Genomic DNA, 25,373 nt, shown 5'->3' on the forward strand with positions numbered 1-25,373 from the left:
CCACGTTAAAGCAATTAGCAGCAGCTAGTTAGCCAAACTATCTGATTTTTATAGGGTTTCCAATGAAATCAGTAGTCACAGGAGCCCAGGAAAAGAAGTTTGAGAGTGGTCCATAAGTCTGAAAGACTGCAAATCCTTATCTTCATAAAACTAAGTCACCAAAAATTATGGCTTCTGTTCTGTAACCTACTAATTTACATAGGAATTAAGAAGAATAAGCCCATACTTAGAGACAAAGTCATAAGTATAAGACAGGTTCTTTTCTGCTCAAATCCCAACGTGTTTCTGCTGCTTTAGTTTAATCTCACTTTGGGCCTGTGGAAATGGGTTGGGATTTGACCTGTCTTTCCTGTCAGGGAAAGAACCTGTCCTATGTGTGCACACAAGGATGCATCCAGACAGCCCAGGACTTGTGCTCCTGAAGTAACGACTTTCAGGCTTGCCTGCTGTATTCAGCAAGCTCATGGGCAGCACAGAGCAAGGACTCAAAATGAATGAACTGTTGGATGCTGCTCATCTGAACAACAAGAAGATCTGAAGCCCACCAACTCTGTAAGGGGCATATAGGAACACCATCAACTGAGGATGAGGATGGCAAGGTTGGACAACAGATTTGGAAAGATGAGGAAAGAATGAAGGAGAGGGGATTTTCCTGGGAAAAAGTGCATCAAACCAGAAATGATGCATGCAGAGTGATTCATTAATGCAGAACCTGCATTTTCTGTCTTTTGACAGGGCTTCAACAATCCCATTCAGAAAGGACTCACCAGTCTTCTTCTTCTTAGGTTCCTTGCTGAACGCCCTCTCTGTGCAGTTCAGAAGGTCACTCAGAAGATCCATTGTTTCAGATGGATTCTGTTTGACCACATGTAGACAGTAAGCACTCAGTTTGCGAATTCCCCAGTATCAACAGCAACAAAAGGAATATATCCCAAACCTAAGGATCTCTTTAAAGAGTACAGGTATTAAAATCAGCTACTACAACTCCTCTACAGAGGAAAATATGAAACAAAGTAGAATTGTTTCACCCAGCAACAAATCAATGGCACAACCAGTGCTTCCACCAAGCTTTGCCCCTGTAACTTGGTGTCTACAGACAGTGTAAGAATCAGTTTATTAACTCCCAATTCCCATTTTTAGAAGCCAGAGGCAGCAAAAGAATAGATCTCTGAATACAAAGAAATTCTCCAGCTGGGTGTTCAGGAGGCTTTGCTATCAACACATTTTGCACAACTCAGATTTGCTTCAGAGACCTTACCTTGAAAAGATGAATGGCCATTAAAAGCAGAAGTTGCTGAAAAGCAAAGTGCTTGGCACTGTCTGATTTACTTTTCTTCTTTTGCAGGTTCTTCACAGACTGGAGTGTTCTGAAGAAATAAATCCTTTTGAGTCTTTCACAATAACAACAGCAAACCCCCTCTTATGATCAGACTAAAATCATGACAAAATCTACAAAACCATTTTCTATACTCAACTTCTAATTTACTGATATTGGACATACATCCAATGCATAATCTTAACAATAGCATCTCAACCTCTGTGTGGCTTACAAAACCTCTGCACTTGGACACTAGCTACATTCCTAATACTATAGCCAAGACAAAGACCCTTATCATGCCCAGAAAAGAGCATCAGGAAAGAGTCAGTGGGAAGTCTGAACAAGCATCCTAAGGAGAAAAGCTTAGCAGAGTTGCTAACTTGTTTAGGAGAGGGACTGTGAGTGAAAATAGGAAAGGACAGAACCACTTAACACACTGTTAACACACACAGAATAAAACAGAATTGGGTGATGAGAAACAGGAAGGCATCTGAAACCCAAGTACCAGGTACAGGATACTGAAGGGAAGAAACACAACTGCTTCTGCCTGTGAAAAGGTTCTGTTGCAGCAGTCAGAACAAAAGGAGGAGGACAAGAGAATACAGCCAAAATCTTCTATTAGCCCAGAGACTGAAGCCCAGAGCCCTTTTTAGCTTGCTCATCCCATGATCCCAGCACACAGCCTCCCAAACTTCTCACCTCTCCCAGGCATCTCTCTGTTCCTTGGTAAAAGGCTTCACAGCTTTGACATACTTCTCACTGGAGAGCAGCTCACTGGCATACTCAACAAGATGAAAGATCCACAGTTTCCCATCTGCAGTCACACCATGGATGTGCTTCTCCCTCAAGGCTGCTGCCTCAGTTGTATCCCCCAAAACAGTCAAGGTATTTAAAGTCTGAAGCAACCTGAAAAGAAGAACAGCCAGCACATTATCATCAGATGAACAAGATGACCTTCTCCAAATTTGCCAAAATACTGTCCCCAGACAGAGCACTCAACATGGAGCTCTGGTCACTCATTTTAACCCGGATTCACAAGCTTAACTTTCAACCCATGCATGTATCCAGGCACAGTAATGTGCACCTCATTGCCTTGGTACCCCCAAAGATGCTCTACATTGACTACCATCCTTGTTCCCAGCTGTTTCCCATTCTTTGTCCCATTGTGTTCTCTACTTTCCCTCTACTGAGGTTAGAGCATCAGCCTGGGCAATCACCTGACAGTGTCTGTTATTCCATGCCTGTTTTATTGCTCAAACTCCATCTCCCTTAGCACACAGAACTATCAGTGGCTCACACACAGCCCAGACAAAAAGCCAACAGCAACCTGCGTGACCCCATCACCTCTCTCTTTAGTCCTTTTACTTCTAGTTTGTAACAGAGACAACAGAAACCACATGTGTTTTATCTCCAGGAAAGACGAAAAAATACCAAACATAGGGCATGCCAGGAAAACTCTTACCCAAAGAAATAGTTTGCTGCCAGTGAGTGAGCTTGTTCATCTAGGGGTTCTGATATAAGGGCGTTTGTCTCAGGTATTTGGGAAGTTTTTTTCTTGGTCTCAAAGAAAGCATGGAAGAAGCAAAACCTAGAATACACAAAATGAGAGAAAAAAATAATAAAAGTCAGTTAGGTCACAGTAGAGCAAAACCAGTCTATTTGCACAAAACTAATAGAACACAGCATATACAATATTTTCATAAGGATGTTTAAATACTGAGAAATACCATTCTCTACATTAAAACCCTTTTCTCCATGTACACAGGGTAAAGAAGAGAAAAAGGATGCTCATGATTTCACTCAAGTGAAGTGTCAACATTTGAGGCCACACAATACTCAGTCACATTTGGGTTATATCCTCCAAGACTCAAACTGAAAAATAAAATCACTATAATCTGACACAAGGATTAGAAGTGACATCTTCAAACAGTCTAAAGAAGGAACCCAACATTTATAAAAAACAAATGTGACTGAGTTGATTACAAGGGCCTGAACTACTTATGACAAGAGCTTGTCCAAGTCTGCAGAATGCATTTTAAAAACAGAACCTAATCTTCTAAATAACTAATTATGGAATATCTGTGTATCAATCTGCCATGAGGACAGCTGACCTAGAGCACTGCTGTAGAGACAATAATTATTCCAAGCACATGTGGCATTCAGTCTTAGAACCATTCTCACCTGGAAATGTCCATCACAAGGCTCTCTTCTTTCTTCACAGGACTCTCAACAATGCTCATAAGTCGGTGGATGATCCATTTCCTTAATCGAGCAATCTTGTGCTGTGCTCTTTCAATAGGGAAGCGAACACAATCAGTTGCATGAACATCACACACAAATAAACACAAGGCACACAAGGCAGCAAGAGGTGACTTTCACATAGAGGGTTTACATTAAGAATGGCAAAGTAAGTTTTATGGTAAGAAGCAACAGGTACATAAGAAGAGATACAACCTTCCCAAGCTTGCTTTTTACTACACAACAATCAATTTGCCCCACCAAGGGATTACAGTTCACCAGCACTGCTTTAAGAACTGCATTAGCAGCTCCCTCAACCATGAAACAGAATGAAAAGACGCATCATAGATGCACTCACATGTTTTTATTTTCCTGGTTCTGCTTTTGCCGGTTAGTTGAGAAGTCCAAACAACAGTCCAAGTCTGGCTTGAGGAACATGTCCTTGAGCCACTCAACGTATTTCTGCAATGCCACTGGCTGCAGGTGTCTAACTACCCTCCAAACGCTGGGTACCACTGGGTAGCCTTGATTGGTGACAGTAGAGAAGCCGATCATCACTGCTAGCTGCCTCTCTGGATCATCACAGCTGGTCAGGAATTTATCTACGTATGCTTCCATCTCTGGAGCAAACTTAAATCGGTCTGGAAGCTGAAAAACAGTCAAACAAGCAGGTTGGGAGCCGCACACTGAGCCTGCATGTCACTAGGAGAACAAATCACTACTGCAATAAGTGAATTAAAGCCACATGCCTGAACACTTTCATAAGGGATACAGCAGGTCATTGATTTCACTTCACATAAAAGGAATCACTGTAAGCAACCAAAGAATCCTGGCATGTACCTCAACCCTTCAATTTGGACTTTCCCAACCAGTCAATCTTCAGCAGGCCAGACCACACATGGATCACTGCAGCTAAGCTCTTAAGTTGCTCAGTTCTATTTTATGGGGATAGGTTCAGGATGTTTCTCCCACCATTTACTTCACGCTTTCCCTCAATTCAGAAATTCTCCCACATCATCATTTCTGGTCTCATCCAGCAGCCTGCTGGTCTACAGCACATGGGACAAATCCCACCTTCTCTCCCTGACGTCTCAAAAGTGTTGAGGCATTCTGAAAGAAGGGGGAGTTACCAGCATAACCTAAAAAAATAACACCAGCATGTCCTGAAGTGCAGCTGGTTTGTGCTAAAGCCTATTAGTGCTGTACTGGTCTGCAAGGCATACGGCTGGCAGACTGTCCAGCAGTGTGCAGACCATCAGGACACATCCCATCTCACCACACTTCCCATTCTGTCGTGACTTTTCACTGCCCACAGCATTTATTGCCTTCACATTTGGTCTGGAAAAAAACAGAAGTGTAACTGGCCCAACCCTGAAGAGAAGCTGTGGCTTCATTACAAAAATGCAACGTAACTTCTGTAAAAGAATAAAACAACTTGTCTGGTAATGTATCATAATCAATACAGAAACCTGCCAGGAATGGGAAAGGTAATGAAAGTTTAGGGAAAGCTGCTTTTAAAATAAGAGCTCTACAGATTTCTAATTAACCACAAATCCATCCACCCATAACATAAATATTCCAACAAGCCATCTCACACAAAGCACAGTTTAGCAAGGTCCTGCTTTTCCTGGATTCAAAACCTCCTTATTTGTCTATCAGTGTGAAAGCTGGGAGAAAAAAATAACAAGTGATTGGCTGCAAACAGGCTAATAGCTCACAGTGGGAATTTCTTCATTTCTCAACAAAAATTTAATACATTTGCTCCCTTGGCTTAAAAAAAAAAACCAACAACAAAAAGCAGATTCAGTAAGCTAACTTCAATCATTACCACTCAAGCTTTGCCTAGTTTCATCTCCAAGAGCAACACAAATTCAATAAAACCTTACATTTGCTTACCAAAATAAACAACCTGCATAAAGGAAGGAAACAAAACAAAGAAAATAAAACTGAGATATTTTCTACTTCCTCATCAACAAAACCAGGCTTTTCTCTTTGCATGCAGTTAGGCAGAGGTTGTCTTCAGCGAATTTGTGTATTTCAGACAGGAATTACATTAACAGATCTTTCGATGCACATGGAAGAACAGAAAAAAAGCCAAACACAAGAAAACAACTCAGCCAGTGGAAAAACCCTGGAGAAAACTGGTCCATATATGGAGGCACCATGGTAATCATTACTTGCAGAGCAAAGACACGTCTATCACAGTTCTGGAACCAAAACAGAAAGACTGTCAAATCCAATCCCTCCCAAGAAAGGGCAATGATTTTTGGGCCCACTGAGAATGTTTAGGACTGTGTTAGCATGACAGCCAAGTTAAAGACCATTATTACTCTCCTTTCATTCTTTCTCCCTTTGTAGTAGAGATGTGTTGTTTGCTTGATTGATTGAAGTAGGAAGGAGGAAGAGGAGTTCCAAAATCTAATGTCCGTATAAAATCTGTGCTAAAGATGTGCTTAATGAAACAAGCACCAAAATACACAAAGAGCAAGTTGTCCTTTTTTGTCTTTGCTCTCAAATGTTCATGCAACACCCAGCAAACTGAGAGACAAAAAGGAGCTTCTAGATATGCAAAATCAAAAGGACTGCCAAAGGATGACATTGTCAGTATGCTGAGGGCTGCCCTTCCTCTGCTTCCCTCATGGTTAGAGCTTTCTTGACAACATCTATGAAAGCAGTGAATGATTCCAAACTCCTTACCATAAGTATGAATAGCAATACAGAAATAGGCACTAACAGCTAACAATCACAGACTCACTCATCCTACTGCAATCACCATCATACAGTAACCCTATCAGTAAGAGTCCAAGGTCTGAATCACATATATAATATATATGTATTTCTTAAATACAAGATTAGAAAAGTGGACAAACATAGGGGGGAAGTTGTGCTCAGAACAGTGCCTTTATCCCTGAACATGAGTACTTCCAGAAGACCTACCTGAGTTGTTACAACGTGTTCTCCATAGTGCTGCATCACCCTCCCTTTGAGAACCATCTGCAGCTGATCCAGAGACAGCAATGGGAGAGCACTGCCCAGCAGCCGGTAGCACATGTAACTGAGCAGAAACAAAGAAGATTCTCTCAAATAAAGACAAAGTCACAAAGCCATATAGGAAGATGAGACGGGGGTTGAAACTAGATGGCCTTCGAGGCCCTTTTTGACCCAGGCCATTCTAGGATTGTATGACAGAATAAGTGATGGGGACAGGCTGCAAGGACCACGCACAAAGACTGAAGTCAAAAATCCTACTGTTGAAAATATTCCTACTGCCTAGCACAGCTTTCAGATTTCTCCCCAACCACATCCTCTGCCACCTAGAAAAAGATGAGTCCTCACCAGCAGCCCCTTCCTCAACCCACTGGCTGGTTCTCTTCTCACTATGTATTCATTTCCACAGGACTAACAAAAATTTATGTGTTTTTGCAACTTGCTGTCAAATTTTACCAATCTTTTTTTTGTCCAATGGGCTCAAGAACTGTTAGACAGATCCTCAATAGATATATTGGGGATTTTGCTCTATTTTTGTACAATATGAGTTGCAGGAGACAATCTAAGAATCCTGCAAAGATCTAATATTAGACTTGGAAAAGAAGCTGAAACAACTACTGCTAGGACTTCAATCCCAGTCACAACCTACTAAAATACAGACTGTGTCAGAACCCAAACCAAAGGAGACCAATAATATTCAGGCATTTTAATGCATCCCATTCTAGCAGAAATCACACTGATAATTCGTGGATTCCTGTAAGGTTTTTCATGAATATCTAAATAACCAGATGTTTCACATTGTTCATCAGAAAACATCTGCTCCATCCTACCACAGGGCAACAGAAAGACTGAGGCAAGAAACAGAAGGATATTAAGGAAAGCAATAAATACTGCACATTAAAACAAACCTCACAGGTCCTGATTTCTCCTTGAATAGCCCATTCTCCACAGCTTCATTCCAAAACAGTTCAAAGGCACCTTCCTTCAATGACACTTGTAGCAAATCAAGCCCAACACTGGGCAATTTCTTGTCCTTCTTCTCTGACTTGGCAGCACTTTCCAGAAGCTCTACAAGCCTAAAAGAAGCAAGAGCAAGGTGTGAAAGATCAAGCCTGCAAGGGAATTGCTGAAGGCCAAATTCATCCTGCTGAACAAGGCAGAATATTTCCTAATCACCAGAGGCAAAACACCTCAGGATAAATGTCAGAACTATAATTTAATAACCTGCACAGCTGTCAGCATTTAACCCCCAACATACATAGAAAGTTAGAAAGCATTCCTAGTAGTAAATACAGGCAGGTTTCAGAGGGAAAGTCGTACTTCTCTCACAGATAGCCAAGAGACCAAGAACGCAGCATTTAATGGTGGTCATTTAACAACTTACCTGGGGATATTTTCTTCATTTACAATAGTAGGTGAGCCAAACAGCTTCTTTAGCTTTTTAGGTTTTAGAACACCAGGGAATTTCTGCATGCCCACAAGTAAAAGGTGCAGGTTCTCTGGAGATTTGAAGGCTGACGTCAGATCAGCTTGCAAGATGCCAAACAGCACCTCCTCAAACACAGTTTCAGGAACCTGGACAGAAATTAAGGTTTGAGAGTATGTGAGAAACATCTGAGGGCATTTTACTAACCTGCTGTGTAGTATATTAAAACACCTGCATTGTACAGCGTTTTACAAAAAGCCTGTGGTGTTTCAAAAACTTTACAACTAATCTTTATGGTGATGCAACCAGAATTAATCCAGTTTTTGTCCAGTATTGCCATACAGTCCCCCAGGAGCTGAACCACACGGAACGGGACAATATGTTGTTAGTAAGCATGGGTTCGTCCATGATGGAGTCAGACTAAAGTAAACCAGAGCATCCTTCCCAGAGCAAAAGCATCTGCTCACAGGCAATTTGGAACATTGCTCCCACAGTTTAAATTTACTCTTCCATAACCCTCCCTCAACTTTTAGCTAAGAACAAACAAATGAAAAAGCAGTTCCCAAAGCAAAGCCTTCCCTCCTCCCATCCAGCGCAGGCCATGGCCATACCTCTGACAAAATGTCAACAAGGGTTTTGCGAGGGAGATCTCTGAGGTGTGTTTGGTGATGTGCCAGCTGCTGCAGAAGCTGGATGCTCTCCAGCAGAGCCTTCTGGTCCTAGAAAGGAAAGACAACTCAAAAAGCAAAGGCTCGCAGCCTTTCCCTCTATACGCTCTCTATTTCAGGCAGCCCTGGAACCACTGCTGACAAACAACAAAAATAACGATGGTAATGTTACCTTGACAAGCCGGCCAGATTGGAACAGAGCCATAACTCCAAAAAAGTTTCCAAAAGCAGCATTTCTTACAAGTTTCTGAAAAGGAAAAAATAGCGGAATAAAAACCCAACCCCCTGAGAAGTTACATCTCATATTCAGCTACGCTTCTGATCTGTGGAACAAGGTGGCTGGAAGATTTAGCCTAGAACATCCTGCCAGATCACAGAATCACAGAATCACAGAATTGTAGGGGTTGGAAGGGACCTCCAGAGATCATCGAGTCCAAACCCCCTGCCAAAGCAGGTTCCCTACAGCAGGTAGCACAGGTAGGCATCCAGGCAGGTCTTGAACATCTCCAGAGCAGGAGACTCCACCACCTCCCTGGGCAGCCTGTTCCAGTGCTCCGTCACCCTCACTGTAAAGAAGTTCTTGCGCATGTTTGTGCGGAACTTCCTATGCTCCAGTTTCCAGCCATTTCCCCTTGTCCTGTCTCCACTCACCACTGAAAAGAGTCAAAACCAACCTCCAGCACCATGTTTAATAGTGCCTGTCATTGATTATCTCTCTGTCACATGGCCAAATCTCAGTTAAAACAGTGGCAGACAACAATGCCATCTATTTTCAGCTTTCAGAAATACTTCACTTTTTTTCACTGCATGAACCCCAAAGCCACACTGTCCAGGTTCCAGACTCCCGAAGAGCAGAGAACAACCAGCTGCTGGCCAATGCTGCTACAAAAAAACTCACCTTTTTCACTTTTTCGAGATTATGCTTTTCTTTTATCTGTTCCAGGACACTGCACAGTGGGATTTCCTCAAAAGCCTGCAAAACCTAAGGAGATGGATGAGACACCTCAGTTGGAAACTCTTGCATTCTATGAAGATTTACCAAGTTCAGCCAAAACGGGGCTGAGCATCAGATGTGCTACTTCATTAGAGTAGAATAGAGAAGAACTAGAATTAGAACCAGTGCAGAAAGAATCACAGAATCACAGAATGGCCAGGGTTGGAAGGGACCTCAAGGCTCATGAATCTCCAACCTCTCTGCCACATTCAGGGCCACCAACCTCCACATTTCATACCAGCCCAGGCTGCCCAGGGCCCCATCCAACCTGGCCTTGAACACCTCCAGGGACGGGGCATCCACAGCCTCTCTGGGCAGCTGTTCCAGCACCTCACCACTCTCATAGTAAAGAACTTCTCCCTGCCATCCAGCCTAAATCTTCCCTCCCTCAACTTAAAGCCATTTCCCTTTGTCCTGCTATCTACCCTTTCAAAGAGTTGATTCCCCTCCTGTTTGTAAGCTCCAGGCCTAGCATGACTAATAATAAAAGCATTCTGCTGCAATCATATGAACCTATAACAGAAGCAACAAAACCTTTCAGCAAGGCCTTGACCTAAGTGGGAAGAAAACAGGCCCTGCTGTATCACCAGCTTGTTAGGTGAGATAGGGTCACATCCCACTGGGGACCTCCACTGCAGGAACTCACTGACTTATAATTATAGACTCGATGTCTACAATACTATAGACTTAAACAGCACTGAGAAAAGACCACTGAGATCCCCAAGTCCAACCCCAACCCACCCCACCATGCCCACTGATCACGTCCTTCAGTGCCACATCCCCGCGGCTCTGGAACACCTCCAGAACAGTGACCACCACCCTGTGCAGCTGTGCCAATGCATCACAGCTCTTTCTGATAAGAAATTTCTTCTCATGTCCAACCTGAACCTCCCCCGGCATGCTATCACCATCACCTTTCATCCCATCGCTGTCACCTGGGAGCAGACAGATCTCCACCATGCTCCAACCTCCTTTCAGGGAGGTTTGCTCTTTTCTCATAGATGAGTGCTAATGTCCCACCCTCAGTGCTATGTAGGGTGGTCAAATGCCCACCTACTCCTTCCCTATTTTTCACGACCAGCCTCATCACTGAAGTCTCTGCCTCACTTATTAGGCCACAGCAAGCAACTTTTAAACACAACGTGTGTGATACCAGAGGAAAACGTCCTTGCATCTTCTAAGGCAAGAAATAAAAGTATCCTGTTGTGACTCCAGCGCACTGACCTGTGCCAGGGCCAAGCTGAATCCCGGCCTCGCAGCCTCACGCGTGGCTCCCAGCCCCTCCACCAGGCGCTTCAAGGCGTACTTCAGTTCTTCATCCTGAAACAGAGCCAGGCGGTGACAGCCGCCCCGCACGGACCCGAACGGCTCGAAGTCCCGCCGCTCCCCAGCCGCATTTCCTCACCTCCCCGCCGTCCCTCAGGTGCCGCAGCAGATTTTCGGTAGCCTCCAGCCGCACGTCCTGCTCGGGTTTGGCGATATCCCAGAACAGATCGAGAAAAGCGCGGCCCTTCCGCAGCACCCCTCTGGGATCGGCCGGCACCGCCCCGCCGCGCCGCGCTCCCGGCTCCGCCATGCCGCTCCTCCGCACGTGGGGCCGCCGCAGCGCCGCCCGCTCCGCCTCTTCCGGGGCAGCGGGGACGGAGCGGGCGCGGGGCCGCCGGTTGTGCCCGAGCGACGCGATCCGCTGCTCGCGGACCTCCCCTCATCGAGGGATGCCGCCGTGCCCTCGTGGGTCAGATTTGGCCCCGAGGCGCCCGCCGGTGGAGATGGAGGACCCGAAGCACTCAGAGTCTCCGCAAACGTACAAACAAACAGCGCAACTCCTTTATTTCTAATCACCCGCGCGATTTTCACTTCGTACCGAAAGCTCCCGACACGCGAATCCCGCAAAGCGGCCCAGACGCAGCGCGGAACCGCCGCACCGCACGGCACAAAGGCGCAGCGCCGCGCCGCCCGCCTGTGACGGGGCGCTGGGATTTTCTGTCAGGCAGCGGCTGGGGCAGCCCGTCCCGGCGCGGCGCTGCAGACAGGCACCGGCAGGGGCAGCCCTGGCGCGCGCGCCGCCGTATATAAGCGGCGCGGGGTCCTCGTGGCGCGGTCCTGTCACGCTCGCACGGGGTGGAGGCTGAGGTGGCGATGGCGGATTTCGATCCTTACGACGATCGGGCCTACAGCAGCTTCGGCGGCGGCCGGGGGTGAGCTGAGGCGCCTGGGGGGGGGGCGGAGCCGGGGTTTGGGTCGCCGGGAAATGTCGGGAGCTCCCCGGGGAGCGGAGAAGGAAGCAGGGAAAGGCGCTCCGTGACCCCGGCCTGGGAGGAGGGGGCGCGGCCCGGCCGGGCCTAGCGTGGCCCCTGCGCCGTGCGATAGCGGGAGAGGAGGCAGACGGGCGGCGATGCCGCCTGCGGGAGCTCCTCGGCTCCCCTCGTTGTCTAACCCGGGTGGAGGGGGCCGAGACCACGGGGGTCCGGGATGGGGTGGGGGCGATCCCTCGGTTAGGCGGATGAGTGCCGCCAGGGTTGCGGTGTGGCGGCTCGGAGCTTCGGGGAAGGGCGGGAGGACGCGGTGTGCGGCAGTGCGTGTCTGCCGGCCCGGGGGCGAGCGGGGGGAGGGGATGGAATACAAGGAATACAGGATACGAGGAGGTGCTGGGCCGGAGCCGAGGCGGGCCGTGCGGAGCTCTTGCAGGGCCGGGCCGGGAGGACGGAGCTTCCCGGGAATGAGGGGTTCGAGGAGGACGGGAGGCCGCGAGCCGGCAGAATGGAAAAGCCCCGGGAGCGGGCGGCGCTGCGATGCCCGTGGCGGGAGGGGCGCTTCGGTCAGCGCCGTGAGCTGCACGCGGCACCGAGGCGCGGGGTGACTCGAAATCACCGAGTAAGCTCCGTAGCAACGGAGCTCGGCTCTGCGACTTCGGCTGGATGTGTTGGAGGAGTGGAAAGTGGGCTACAAAAAGCAGTAGCGATTTGGAAGATTGCCTTAAATCAGGTTAGGAAATTCAGGTAGTTGGTTTCTTGAAGGTTGGTGCAACGCAAGTTAGTGTGCACTAAATTAAAACAGTAGGCATAAAACTGTGAAATAAACTGTTTGCAAGCAAGTGTTAATGAGTATGCTGCTTTTATAGCTCAGTCTTTCAAGAGGTGCTTTCTAAACAGTGTTTTCATCCTCCTCTGTGGTTAAAGGAATAAATCAGTTTCATCTCTTTGGCAGTTCAGGTAGCAGGGAGTATTGCTGAGGTCAGAACAGGGGTGAGTTTTTGTATGTGGGCAGAGCAGTACTTAAACTTTCTGAATTAGCTGTTCTGCACATGTTTATCCTTTGTCTAAAGGGGAGACATCCCAGAGCAAACAGATGATACAGCCGCTTAGAAATCTGCTTTGACAATGATAACAGCCTGAAGTGGCATTTGACACTGGTAACTAATTCAGATGCTGCTGTAGAATCTGCCCTTGTCACTGTAGGCGTGTAACATGAAGTAATAAAGCTGAAATTAAAATGTGCCTTTCATATTCAGATTTCTTGAAGAGAGTACTTAAACTTGCTCTCAGGCAAGGCTCAGATGCATGCTTTACTGAATCAAAGTTGAAGTAATTAGTAGGTGCCTCTGCAGACGTCCCTGCTAAGTTACTAGCACCTGATTCAAAGATTGTAATAGCTCCCTCTGCTTCATGTGAGGTCTTATAATGCGTAGCATAGTAAAAACATGGCTGTTAATTCTTGAAGGTTCTGGTTAAAGAATCCTTTTTAATTCCTGAGGGCTGTGGGACTGCAGGAACGGGGTGAACTCAGTTGAGATGGAGTTTCTCAAAGCTGCATTTTTCATAACCTTGGTCTGCATGAAGAGTTAACATGAGATACCAGTGTGACAGATATGAAGTGGCAGTTCCCAACAAACTGGCATCCCTGAAACATCTGCCCTGTTCTCTTATTTCTCAGAATTACGCTGGAAGAGCAACAGAAGATGTCTGTGACTTGATGGGATGGGATTTTGCTGTACTTGAGATGTCTGGTAGTTACTTTATTTACAAGTGACTTTATTTCAGACAGAAAATATGCTGTTAACACAAATAACAAAAAGGTGTAAAACATTCTCATCAAAAAGGCAGAGAGAGAAGTGTGAGACTCTCATTTAGCTATTAAGTAACAGCTCTCCAAAATAAGTCTAGTTTAATATTTTTTTTGACAGATTTTCTGAAAAGAGCAGCAGAACATCGTGAGAGTACCTTCAGAATCATGGCTTGGTTGCTCCTTCACTCCACTTTGGCCTTATGAGGTCATCTGGCTTAGTCCACCAAAAAGTAATCTGATTATAGAGGTGCTTCTTCCTGCCTTTGCTAGAAACAAACTTCCTTGGCTTTCTGGAAAAATATATTTATGTGCTCACTTCTCCTGTGCAGATGATGTTATTGTTACCTCATTGTGTCTCAGCAAGGGTTGCACTGAGTGGGAAATGCAGGCGTGAGTACTTTGGTGTGACCCAGGTCACTGAGTTCAGGGGTGTTTTTAATTATAGTGGACTTACTGTATTTTGTTACAAACTGAGCACATTGCTGCAGTCTTACCTGGTTCCTGGATTCAGCCTTATTTATTTTCAGCATTGAAAAAATGCAGCAAAGTGTAGGAACAGCTTCTTCTGGTGCTGTAAAAATAGTAGAGGCTGTACACGAGCCTTGTGGGCTGCTATTTGAAACCCTGTTTGTGGCCACTGGTGCTCCTCAAATGATCCAGGACACCAAATATATAGTTATTTCATAACTGAGGCCTTCCTAGAACAGTTCCGTGCTAATTCCACTTTCTAAGTGGAGATAGCTGTAGTTGGAGCCCTGGCTGATACCCTCCTTCCTGCATTGGCACATTGCCTTCCAGCTGGCTGGATCACCTTGTTGATAGGATTTAGGATGGGCCTTCAGATGAATCAGCTTGCTGAGCCGGATGATTGGCAGCCCAATAAACATGGTGAAAATCAGCCTGAGCAATTTTGATGTGGTGGAAGGATTTAAACGTTGAGACTTTAGGCTGTCAGTTAAATGTATGGCATTTTAATGGCTGTTTGTGAGGTCATTGATGAAAATAAAGGACAAAGACATGCAACTTCTGCATGTTTCTGAGCTCCCTCGAGCAGCTCTGCATCCTTGAGCTCTTTCTTAAAGCTCAGTCATGTGGCTGAAGTAAATATTGATATACATCCATAGCATGCACATACAGAAGCTTTGGTTCTTGAGTGTGTTTTAGGTTTGTTAACAAGAGGAAGGCAGATATGGGATATTGTCAAAAGCACTTCAATATGAACCTGGGTAGATGCTTTAAAGATATGCAGGTTTTGACTCCAATACATGCAGCAACACGCTGGTGTTGTTGGGGGCAGCTCCTGCCTGGTAGCACCAATAGGCACAAAGGACAGGCCTGCCTTGCAAGAGTTAAGGAATCTTATCCAAGATTTCAACATTGTCCTTCATTTGCAATAAAATATTTATTCTGGAATGAAGAAGGGGGGGGGGAGGGGGGAAAAGGTGGACAAATACATTGCTTGTCCTCTAGATTTTTGGCTGCATGCAACTAGCCAGAATAATATTTGACCCTCTGCAGAGATCTAATTAGTCCTTGCCATCCTAGCAAAGCCTGGCTTAATACACTTTGTGTTCCAGTGCCCTTTTAAATGCACAGTGACTGCCTTGGAAAGGGAGCAGCCATGAACAAAATCCAGTACAAACAAGGTACCAAAGGAGAGAATGGGGCAGAGTCAAAGGAAGCATCTCAGATAACTGTCTGCTTAGGCAACACAGATGGCACTGCAGGGTTGCTTGGGGCATCCTGCAGTCAAGAGATGCAGGAGCTGTGAGTTAAGGGCCTTTGCTCTCTGTCATAGAGATCAAAGTTATCTTTGGATGCTTAGACTGCATGGGAGATGAGCACAGATGTGTTACATTCATGCGGTGAAGAATTTAGCTGCCACTTCTCTAGTTCCTCAGCAGCCAGTGCTGATGGATTTAACGGAGTGAGGCTGAGAAAGGGTGGGAAAAGACAACTTTGTTTTCTTCTGCCTTATTCATGAACCGCAAAGGAAGAAGGAAACATCCAACACCACTGAAACTGGGTTTTTCTGCCTTTAGAATGTCTCGTTCAGCTAAGCTGTACAGCGTGTGTTGCAGATCAGGCAGCCTTTAGATATCTGACAGCTGATCCCTGCGGTGACTTTTCAGGGTCAAAAGATGTTTAAACTATTGTGGAATTGATGATACGCATTTGATTCAATGCTTTGTTTCCACGTAAGCTTCAGGATAGGTCTGTGCCATGCAAGTATTTCTTTACTGCTATAAATTACTCCTAAAATCTGGTCTGGGCTGTGTTTTTCTTAGAGTAGTGAACAGTGTGGATAGCTCTACATTGCTGCAATCATAATGGCTCGTGATACAGGGAAGTTCATTCTTCGTCTTCCCCCTCTGGAGTACTGGTCAGGTAATACAGTAAAGCAGAGAGCAGCACTGTTGTGGAGGTGATGGGCCTCTAACAGATAAAGGGCCTCTAACAGAAGTCGGGGAGAAAATCCACTCCCAAAATGTCAGTGGGTGTCACCCTGCCCTGCAGGGAGTCACGTTCAGAAATGGGCTGTGCTTCCTCACCAGGTCTCGTGGTGGTGGCCTTGGTTCACGCAAACAGAAAGAGCTGCCAACAGAGCCCCCCTTCACAGCCTATGTGGGAAACCTCCCCTTCAACACTGTCCAAGGAGACATAGATGCCATCTTCAAGGATCTCAGCGTAAGGAGTGTACGACTAGTCAGAGACAAGGAAACAGATAAATTTAAAGGTGAGTGTTCAGAATTGCTTTAGTTTCAAATTGCTTACTGGGAGGAGAAAATTATCTGCTTTCAAAATCTTTTTAATGACTAATTTCAGTCTCTGCTGTAAAGTTAGTTTGTTGTTCTGCCATGTTGGCTTACACGAGGTCTTTCACCAACAAATAAGCTGATATTGGGCCCCCTCATGAAAGACTCTTAAGCCTTCTTTCTTTGTGGTTTTTTTATGTTTTGTAATAAAATTGAAGTGTCTGACTCACCTAAGATTGAACATCTTAAGTTTTGAGTGTGTGCATAACCTTTCTTTTGCTCAGAAGATTCCCCTTGCTTTGCCTTTAGAAGAGCAGCAGGTGTTCTAGAGCAAGTGAATCATACTAACATTGGAAGTAGCTCGTGGAAAGGAAGTGTATTCCTAAGTGACTTTGTTAGAGGATGAGGGTTTAATGCAGGGAGCCTGAGAGAAGGCACAGTGAATTCACTGCGATGTGACAAATCAGGTTGCCACCAGCAGGTACCTCAGATTCTTGTTTAAAGATGCTAATAGCAAATGTCAATATTCAGCTACATACCTGTCTTAACCATAAATGAAATGTCACCTGTCATGAGAACGTAAAGGGAAGGAAACTCAGGCTCCTACTTGTGTAATGCCTGTGCAGAGTTCTGTGCAGGAGCTGCCCCAGCTGTTAATAACCATAGGTATAAATTATAAATGAGTTCATCTGTAACGATGGTTGACTGGAGTCGTGTACATCTTGCACTTAGCCCTGACCGTAGCTGAAAGAGAAGGGAGATATTTGGGAAGAGAAGCTTCTTATAAATGCCTTCTAAAATGCTGGGATTAACTGATGAGTTCTTCTTCCAGGATTTTGTTACGTAGAGTTTGATGAAGTGGAGTCACTCAAGGAAGCTCTTACATATGATGGTGCAGTAAGTATATTTCCAATTGGTTTGTGAAACAGGTGAGCACAAGTCTCACACTTCTTGGCAGCCCAGCTAGCAAACTCTGAAGGGATTCTCCTCTTTATTTAACAGCTTTTGGGTGACCGATCACTGCGAGTGGACATAGCGGAAGGCAGAAAACAGGATAAAGGTGGCTTTGGTTTCAGAAAAGGCGGACCTGATGACAGAGGTGACTTCTGTTTTCCTAGATACATGCTTTTTAAATATAGCTATTGTAGTGACCACTTCTGGTGTGAACTAATGCATGCAAGGCACACAGATGAACATGAAGATGTACGGGAAGGAGAATTTGTCTGCGTTGTCTGAAACGTAGCTGCTGCCGCTCCTGGAATGCCTGGAGTAGATGTGCTTTGTGTCCAAGAGCTGAATGTGCTGTCACTCCTAACCCAGGAAGTGAGACCAACCCCCCTAGCAGTGTGCATGGTCTGGCAGAGGACAATCATAAGCCCAAGAGTCTGATCTGCTGCTATTTTCTTACGATACAATAAAGTGAGCGATGTCTCATGGGAGAGCAGGCTTTGCTGATCATAAATCTAACTTCACTGAAGTTTTTCATACAGCGTGTAGTGGGGAAGCTTTCCTGACCACGTATTTTTGGTTAATATAAACTAATCATTTGTTCCTTTCCGATGGAACTTGGCAGTACTGAAATGAAGAGCTTCCAGCAGCCTGGCATTGGATATTGAAGGACTGGACTTAGGTTTGGTGTCCCCTTGATCAGTCTTTCCCACAGCTTTAGACCTGAACACAATTGTGGCTTTTTTCCTAGGAATGGGAGGAGGTTCCCGAGAATCCAGAGGAGGTGGATGGGATTCCAGAGATGACTTCGGTTCTGGTATCAGTATTAACACTTCTATAGGCAGCCTCAAAGGCACCAAAATGTTCTCACTTCCATGTCAGCTGCATTTGTCCCCATTTCTGTTTTGATTCAATCTACTGTGTGCCAGCTCTGGATGTGCTGTGGCTGCGGTGGAATTCTTAAAGGGGAAACTTGAATTGCTTTGTAACAGAGGAAGTGGTCTTAATTTTAAGTTTTTATGAAATGATTCAGGTGACAGAACATTGAATGTTGGTGGTGTCAAGGTTTTAAGCATTGCACTTCTTAGGCGTGAAGCCAAGAATATTTATTTAATAGTAGCAGAAGCAGACAGGTCGTGTGGAAAAACTGATATTGGTGCTGTGTTCTCTCAGTGTAGAGGCTTTAACCTGTTAAGATATAATGTCATGCCCGTAGTCCTGAAACAAATGACATCTCCAAAGGTGTGTTAGAGTTCCAAAGCATGTTTGCATGCAATTCCTGAAACTCAGGTCTGTTATAGTCGTGCCAGTGGCAGCAAATAACTGAATTTGCTGAGTTAGAAGGTGGTGATGGAGCCACTGTGTTTGTTTTTGACTTCCAGTTAATATCACCTTGGATACTTATAACTAGGAATTAACACCTGTGCTTTTGTCCTCTGAAATTGTGGGTTTGGCCCATTTTGTGATGGGGAGATGTTGGCAAGTGCAGTGTTGCAATGTCTGGTCTCTGCATGAGTGCAGTGGACAAAGCAGAAGGAGCTGTGACAGAGCACACCATGGCCCTAGCATGGAACTGAAGCATGATGCTGGAGAGAACAAGCTTGCTACAGTGCTGTGCTTAACCTGCCTTTGTAGCTAAGCATTCTGGTGTCAGCCTCCATAGCCTTGTAGCTTTTTTGGCAGCTTTCAAATACAGATGTGTTTCATCTGGACGAGTGATTTGTGTGCCAGAAGTTTAGCATTTAAGTCTTAGTTGCTACAGAAGCTTTTCTGAGATTCCACTGCATTGGATCAAGTCTTTAAAAATGCTGTTTGGCACTGCAGCAGAAAATGGTCCTGCAGCTCTACCAAATGCTAAGTGGGAGCAGAAACATTCAGATGGGAACACAGCTTCTAAGAGCCTTCTGGAAAACTGATTCAATTCCACTTCAGTATTTTACTAGATTGAAATACCTTCCTCCCATTGAATGTAGATAGAATGATGGAGAAATCTGCCCAGATAGACATTGGTATGAAATGGAAGTCAAGTCAGTGACAGGCAGTTTTTGGTGGGTTTTGATACACAGACTGAAGAAATGTAGTCAGTTTCATATTTAAAGTCTGAATTGCATTTTATTTTTTTTCCTAGCTCTTTCATTAGTGTAGTAACTGCCCTGCCAGTTAATAGCACAAGTGGAAAGCTATGGAGTTTCGTTACTCCCTGGTTCTTTTCCCATTTGCTCTATTTCTGCAGGTTTCATGCTAAGGCTGTGAGCAGTGTGATCTTCTGGCTGCAGCAGCACTCGTGGTACTGCTAGAGTTACCCCTGAATTCTCCTTACAGTGTTAAGTCTGAGGTTAGGTTGAGGCACATACTTTAACACTGCTTGATGACCCCTCCTCAGAGACTGAGCAAGGCTGAGCCTCTAGGTGAATAAATCAGGTTCTGACTGTGGCACAGTGTGGTTTCGTATGGAATCTTGTGACTCTTCCAGAACATGTTAGAAATCTGTGAAGCAACCTGTCTACAGACAAAGGCTCTCAGTGCATCATCTTGGACTGGCAACAGTGACTTGCAAGGCTTTCCAGTCATCCAAATAAAAATCTAGATTGAAAGTACTGTGAAGTGTGCCCTCTAAATTCAGCCTTTTCCTTCTTCAGGATTCAAAGACGACGATTTCCTGGGAGGCCGGGGTAGAGGAGCTCGCCCTGGAGACCGACGGCCACCAGGTGCCTTAATGGGAACTGGTGGCACTGGTCGTTTCCGAGATGGGCCTCCGCTTCGTGGATCCTCCATGGACTTCAGAGAGCCAACAGAAGGTAAACTCGTCTGTAACACAAGCTTTCCTTTAAGAATCACTGTGGTTTTCCTTATGAGATTAGAGCTGCTACCCTCAGCAGACGAATCTTACAACCTCGCTGTTTTTTCTTGCAGAGGAAAGAGCGCAGCGGCCCCGGCTTCAGCTCAAACCTCGAACAGTTGGTACTCCCCTCAATCAAGTAGCCAACCCAAATTCTGCTATCTTTGGTGGAGCCAAGCCCCGAGAGGAAGTAGTAAAGGAGCACGACTGAGCTTGGTGTTGAGAGGGAATGGGGAGGCGGGAGAAAACGCAAGACAGTACAGAGTGACTAGCTCTGCTGGAATGTCAACCCTGCAGTTTACCATTCCTGCCATCTGGCATTTGTCCTCTTTGAAACCGAAAACACAGAGCTTGTGAATGCATGTCAGCTGTTAACAAGTGGTTTTTAGTATGTTCTTGGCTTTGCTGTATCTAGTGCCTGCTTTGTGCTGAGTTTCCTCTTCTGTTTCCTTCCGAGCAGCACAGTTGCCAGTAGATAAGGCGGTGTGGCTGCTTCCACGAGTGTGGAGGTCTATGGACAAAGGTGCTGCTTCACTTCCTCCTTTCTGGGTTTATTTTACTTTAGAAGCACAGGTTAGACTTAGTTATTGCCCTGTATTGTTTCCTTTCACTTCCTCAGTGCTCCTCTTCTGACCCGCATGTCTTGTTCTGTATTGCTGTGGCTCTGAAGAGGAAAACTGGAGAGTCCAGATGAGTTGAACTGAATAATTTACAGTTCTAACCATGTGGTGAAATACCATTTAGGATAATTGATGAGTAGTTGTATAGAGCAGAGCCCCTTATAAAGCTAAGGAGGTAGCTGCCCTTTCTCACAGGTTACCTGGAAGTATCAATAGCTGCAAATAAAGTTGGCTGACAAGCCTGGCAAATAGGTGGAATCAGTATGGATAAAGCACCTGCCAGCAGAGTGCTGCTGATTGCTTTTTGTAGACTTCAAAATGGTATGATACTACACTCCTGAGCTTGAAGTTAGTGCTGCAAAACTGTGCCTGTTTGAGCACAGCTGCTCACTGGCTTTTTTTCTGCTTAGATTTCTTTAGGTTTTACATGTTTGGTAAGTTTTTAAATGAAGTTTCTACAGGTAAAATTGACTTTTTTATTTTTCTTTATGGAGTATATACTTTGCCATGCAGTATGTAATTGCCATTATCCCCTGTATTTCTTTGCCCAGTGGTGTACAGTTTTAAGACCTCTGCTTTCACAGTACCATTAAAATGGGCAGATTAGAAATAGTTATGCTATAGATTCTCTTCATGTAGAAGTTTGGGTGAAAAGCATTTCTAATTGCTGCATCTCTCTGAACTCCAAGTGTTTCTTGCAGTTGTTGGGTGTTCTGTGTGGGAGGAGGGAGGGGAAACTGGCGCTAAGGGGGAGAGAGCACATGATGTTTGACAACAGGATCTGGATCTTTAACACTGAAGGATGGATACATCCAATGCATGAGAAATGTGGGCCCCTACTACCAGTGCTGACAGCTTTCAGATACAACCAGCACACCAAAGTTCTTGGAAGCATGGCTGCTTCACTGCCAGCATCGCTGCTAGTGGTGAATTTCTTCTTAAAGTTACTTCTGTCATGTCAGAGTCCCAGCAACTCACAGAACTACTCTTTCCTTCCTTCTGCCTGTCACTTAATCTGCTTCTGAGATAAGAACCATTTGTCTAACACTAATAATTAATTTAAGACAGACATGCATTTGTGTGGTTGTATTCCAAACCAATTAGTGACCTATTTACATCTTCAATGTGGAAAAGATTTTAAGAACAAACTCCCATATAAAATTCACCTCTAGTCAAGACAGTTGACTTTTAAATGTTTAAAAAAAAAAAAAAAAAGAACAAAAAAAAAAAAGAAAAAAGAATTCCAAACACTTAACACATTCTGCTTCATAACAAAATAAATTTATGGATATGGTATTTTGTGAATGATCTTTTAAATAAAAGAAAACATTAAGTAATATTTAACACTGGTCTTTATTTGAGTCTGCCGTAGCTTGTGTCCATCTCCCCCCCCAAAGTTCTTTAATGCTGTATTAATTTGGAAGTAAGAGACACTTAAATAAGGGGGGTTGGAAAGATGAAGGGAAGAAATATAAGACTGTAGTGCTGGACAAATCCAGGCTGTAGGAGGCAGTGAAGTAAAATCACGTAGAAGAGGAAGCAAGCTCAAGTTTAGTCCTGTGGCTTCAAGCTCTACTGCAAAGGCTGCAGGGCAGAATTTGGAAGTAGTTCAGCTTGTGTTTCCTAAAGCTCTTGGTAAACATTTTCCAGCAGCTGAGTTCTGCTGCCCTCTGAAAGCAGTGCCCTGTGTGATGAAGGGCAGAACGTGTGCTTTCAGTTGGAGTGGTGGGTTTTAGTGTGGTGTGTTTGGTAAGGCAGCATGAACAGATCAGCTGGCTGTTTTTCTGCCTGGTTTCTCCCAACCTTACTTGATTTGTTTCCTGCTGGATGTAACTGTTAATGATGTTGCTGCCCTATGTCTTTCAAGTACATGCATACTGCAGGGTGAGTTAAAAGCCATGTGTTTAGTTTTGTAATAGAAGAAATGAGCTTTGGCCTTCCTACTGGTTTTACTGCTTTCCATAGTATGAAATGATGGGAAGTGTTAGTCTTCCAGCTGTTCAGTCTGCTGTGTATCCTCAAACTTGCTATCCTGACAGCTTGAGCAGAGGATCCAAATCCCTCTCAGGAGTGACTTGCTGAGGCAGGCTGTACAAGCACTGACTGTCCAACATGGCTGATCTCAGATGCAGAAGGGCTAATTGGCTGGAGATGGCATCCTTCAGCTGCTTCCACAAGGCTTGCTCATAGTTGGTCTTGCAAACATAACTGTGGTGGCAATAATTTCATTACTCTGCATGGTTGTTTTGTTTTTTTTTAGTTGAAGTGACACTGATTTGTGAGGGGAGGAAAAAAAGCTCATCTCCTTCAAGTTTCTCTACCCGCTGACCTTTCACTCAGTAGTTTTCTACTAGTGAAAGCAGCTCAATCCCAAAATAGTCTGTTTTTAGTAGTTCAGACACAAATTTGCATTGCCTGGTTTCCTTTGGGTTCCACCTTATGTGGACAGTTGAAAAGGCTTTTATTTCCATAGGGTTGGTTGTTTTGTAGGAGGAAAGGAGGTGACTCCCAGCAGCAAAAGGCAGCTCCAGCCTTGTGCTTCAGGGCTGACTGGTGTGTGTGAAGTGCTGCCGATCTGCTGGTGTGACTGAGGAGCCTGCTGTGCTGACACTGAAGTTCTGTTAGGTGCACTGCAGCTGTGGTTGAGAGTTACAGCCAAGACTTGCAGTCCTGGGGCCATTTTGAGTAGTGCTGGTGTTTTTACAACCTGTCCTGTGAGTTCTGTTGTAGTTTCAATACCAGCTGCAGCACATAGCCTGCTGGGAGCATCGCTGCCTGTAGTGAGAGCTGCTGATTTTGTCTTAAGAGAAATAAGATCTGGAAAATCTTAGAGCAAATCCTATTACATCTTTCTGTTTAAAAAAATAAAATAGTAATCGAGCTGGTAAATCTTGAAATACAACCATCAGAGCACAGCACATTTCACAGCTTCTCTTGTCCCACTGTCTGCTTTCAACAGGAGCTCTTTGCAGCGATTCCTCCAGGCCTGTCCCCATTCACCTGGGGTGTCTGCCTGCTGCAAGCAGTGCACTTTGAAGCCAGGTGTAGGTGGCTGATCTTCTAACCTTGCAGCACTCCTTTGTGTGGAAGTGCATCTCATGGTTGCTCGGATGCTTTCAGCAGGAGCAGGTCGGTAAGCCTTCATCCCAGGGCTCTGGAGGACAGGATGTTAGTTGACATCCTGACGTGTTGTGGCGCAGGTCAGTCAGCACTGCAGTGCTCAGGAGTCCCTTGGATTGGATTTGTGGGATTTTGCAGTTTTGTAGGTGATGGTTGTCTCATATTTTTACACAAAGGAATTTCTGGGGCTGGAGAGGAGTTTGATTTCCAGCTGAGACTGGAGCGTTCTAACCTGGTAGAATCCCTCCTTGTGTCTGCCACTTATCCCACTACACGATTGCTAGGAACCAAGTGTATTTGAAGTAGCAGAGGGCCATCTTTTAGTGGGTACATGCATTTTATGTTTATATATTCTGCAGTTTTTTCTGTTTGTTTTGTGATACTGTTTGCTCTAGTGATATTAAAGCAAGCTAAACACAGCCATTTAAAGCAGTGTAACCATATTCATTGCCTTTGCTTTCTGAAATGGTTTAATCCTGTAGTGACTCTCAAGCCTGGTGCACATTAGTAATAGCAATATCCTGATGATGTTCTGGGCCAGCTGGAGAAATGTCCTTCCAAAGCTCCACGTGTGCAGCTTGCAGCTTTTCTGCTCTTCAGGGGCTGTGCAGGAGCCCTGCTGCCGTCTGCTCTCTTCTGTGCAAAACTCAGATGGACCCAAGGAATGGAGATCAGGCTGTGGCTGCGCACAGTGTCACAGTGGCACTGTTATTAGGTCGTACATCACAGTCCTCATGTTACTGTAGCTGTTCAGGTTACTCAGTCAAAAGCATTTTAGGGTTTCCTGTTCCATAGCTTTTCCCATAGCTGAGTGACTCTGTGGCTTTGCCTGCTCCTTGCAGACTGGTTTTAACTTCCTTCAGCTTCCCTTGTTTCTGTCCCTTTTGCAGCAAAGTGTGCCCAAGGGCTTTAAGGACCTCCAGCACCCTTACAGAAATGCTGCTTACCTGTGAGTTCCTGCACTCCCCAAGGTTGGTGTCATTGCTGGGAACATTGCTGGTTGCCACCTTGCTGCCCAGTAGGTTTCAACCAGGTCAGTGTTCATCGTGGCAGGGATTTCCTTCCCACTATGAGATGTTTTGTTTTGTCACCGTGCTCCCAAAATTTGCCTCTTCCTTTTAAAAGAACCAAAATAATAAAAAAAAATCACTGAGTACCTCTATGAACCCCTGCAAAACCTGTACTGTAACGAATCTGTACAATTTGTATTGCTGTACAAAACTCCAATAAAAGCATTCAAACCTTCTAGGTTTTGTGTTCAACTAGCAGAATTATTTTGTCTCCGTGGAAGAACCGAGCAGGATAAGAATGGGCAGAAGCTTTAAAGCACCGCAGGGTTGTGCAGGGTTAGGCTTTGCAAATGTTACTTGGGCAGGTTTTTGTCGAGCTGGAG

General features: G+C 45.1%; 2 protein-coding genes across 3 annotated transcripts in view; one reads left to right on the top strand and one right to left on the bottom strand.

Moving 5' to 3' along the window:
• MYBBP1A (MYB binding protein 1a) overlaps window positions 1–11,579 on the bottom strand; it is a 50,391-nt gene extending 38,812 nt beyond the window's left edge. Inside the window, exons 1-14 of the mRNA XM_048966679.1 lie at window positions 11,038–11,579; window positions 10,857–10,952; window positions 9,537–9,620; window positions 8,811–8,885; window positions 8,582–8,689; window positions 7,929–8,119; window positions 7,453–7,620; window positions 6,494–6,611; window positions 3,915–4,204; window positions 3,500–3,607; window positions 2,781–2,906; window positions 2,018–2,224; window positions 1,259–1,367; window positions 768–855 (exon numbers count right to left, since the gene is read on the bottom strand). Coding sequence (XP_048822636.1) covers window positions 768–855; window positions 1,259–1,367; window positions 2,018–2,224; window positions 2,781–2,906; window positions 3,500–3,607; window positions 3,915–4,204; window positions 6,494–6,611; window positions 7,453–7,620; window positions 7,929–8,119; window positions 8,582–8,689; window positions 8,811–8,885; window positions 9,537–9,620; window positions 10,857–10,952; window positions 11,038–11,208 — 1,939 coding nt within the window. The 5' untranslated portion in view covers window positions 11,209–11,579. The remainder of the gene's footprint in view (window positions 1–767; window positions 856–1,258; window positions 1,368–2,017; window positions 2,225–2,780; window positions 2,907–3,499; window positions 3,608–3,914; window positions 4,205–6,493; window positions 6,612–7,452; window positions 7,621–7,928; window positions 8,120–8,581; window positions 8,690–8,810; window positions 8,886–9,536; window positions 9,621–10,856; window positions 10,953–11,037) is intronic.
• A 113-nt stretch (window positions 11,580–11,692) lies between these two features.
• EIF4H (eukaryotic translation initiation factor 4H) lies at window positions 11,693–25,226 on the top strand. 2 transcript variants are annotated; one of them, XM_048966680.1, is made up of 7 exons: window positions 11,693–11,830; window positions 16,253–16,434; window positions 17,286–17,350; window positions 17,456–17,552; window positions 18,153–18,218; window positions 20,041–20,199; window positions 20,315–25,226. In XM_048966680.1, the coding sequence occupies exons 1-7, from the start codon at window positions 11,772–11,774 to the stop codon at window positions 20,449–20,451; spliced, it is 765 nt and encodes a 254-aa protein (XP_048822637.1). In that variant the 5' UTR covers window positions 11,693–11,771; the 3' UTR covers window positions 20,452–25,226. The 2 variants fall into 2 exon arrangements, with proteins under 2 accessions (XP_048822637.1, XP_048822638.1); XM_048966681.1 differs by lacking the exon at window positions 18,153–18,218 and having other exon boundaries at window positions 11,698–11,830.
• Window positions 25,227–25,373: the final 147 nt, after the last annotated feature.

The sequence above is a fragment of the Lagopus muta genome, chromosome 20 (assembly GCF_023343835.1).
Source record: "Lagopus muta isolate bLagMut1 chromosome 20, bLagMut1 primary, whole genome shotgun sequence".
NCBI classification, from domain to species: domain Eukaryota; kingdom Metazoa; phylum Chordata; class Aves; order Galliformes; family Phasianidae; genus Lagopus; species Lagopus muta.

Coding starts and splice junctions, on each gene's coding strand:
- EIF4H (XM_048966680.1), top strand. CDS start 11,772: ATGGCGGATTTCGATCCTTACGACGATCGGGCCTACAGCAGCTTCGGC. Junction 16,435..17,285: donor GGAAACAGATAAATTTAAAG/GTGAGTGTTCAG, acceptor TTCTTCTTCCAG/GATTTTGTTACGTAGAGTTT. Junction 20,200..20,314: donor CTTCAGAGAGCCAACAGAAG/GTAAACTCGTCT, acceptor TTTTTCTTGCAG/AGGAAAGAGCGCAGCGGCCC.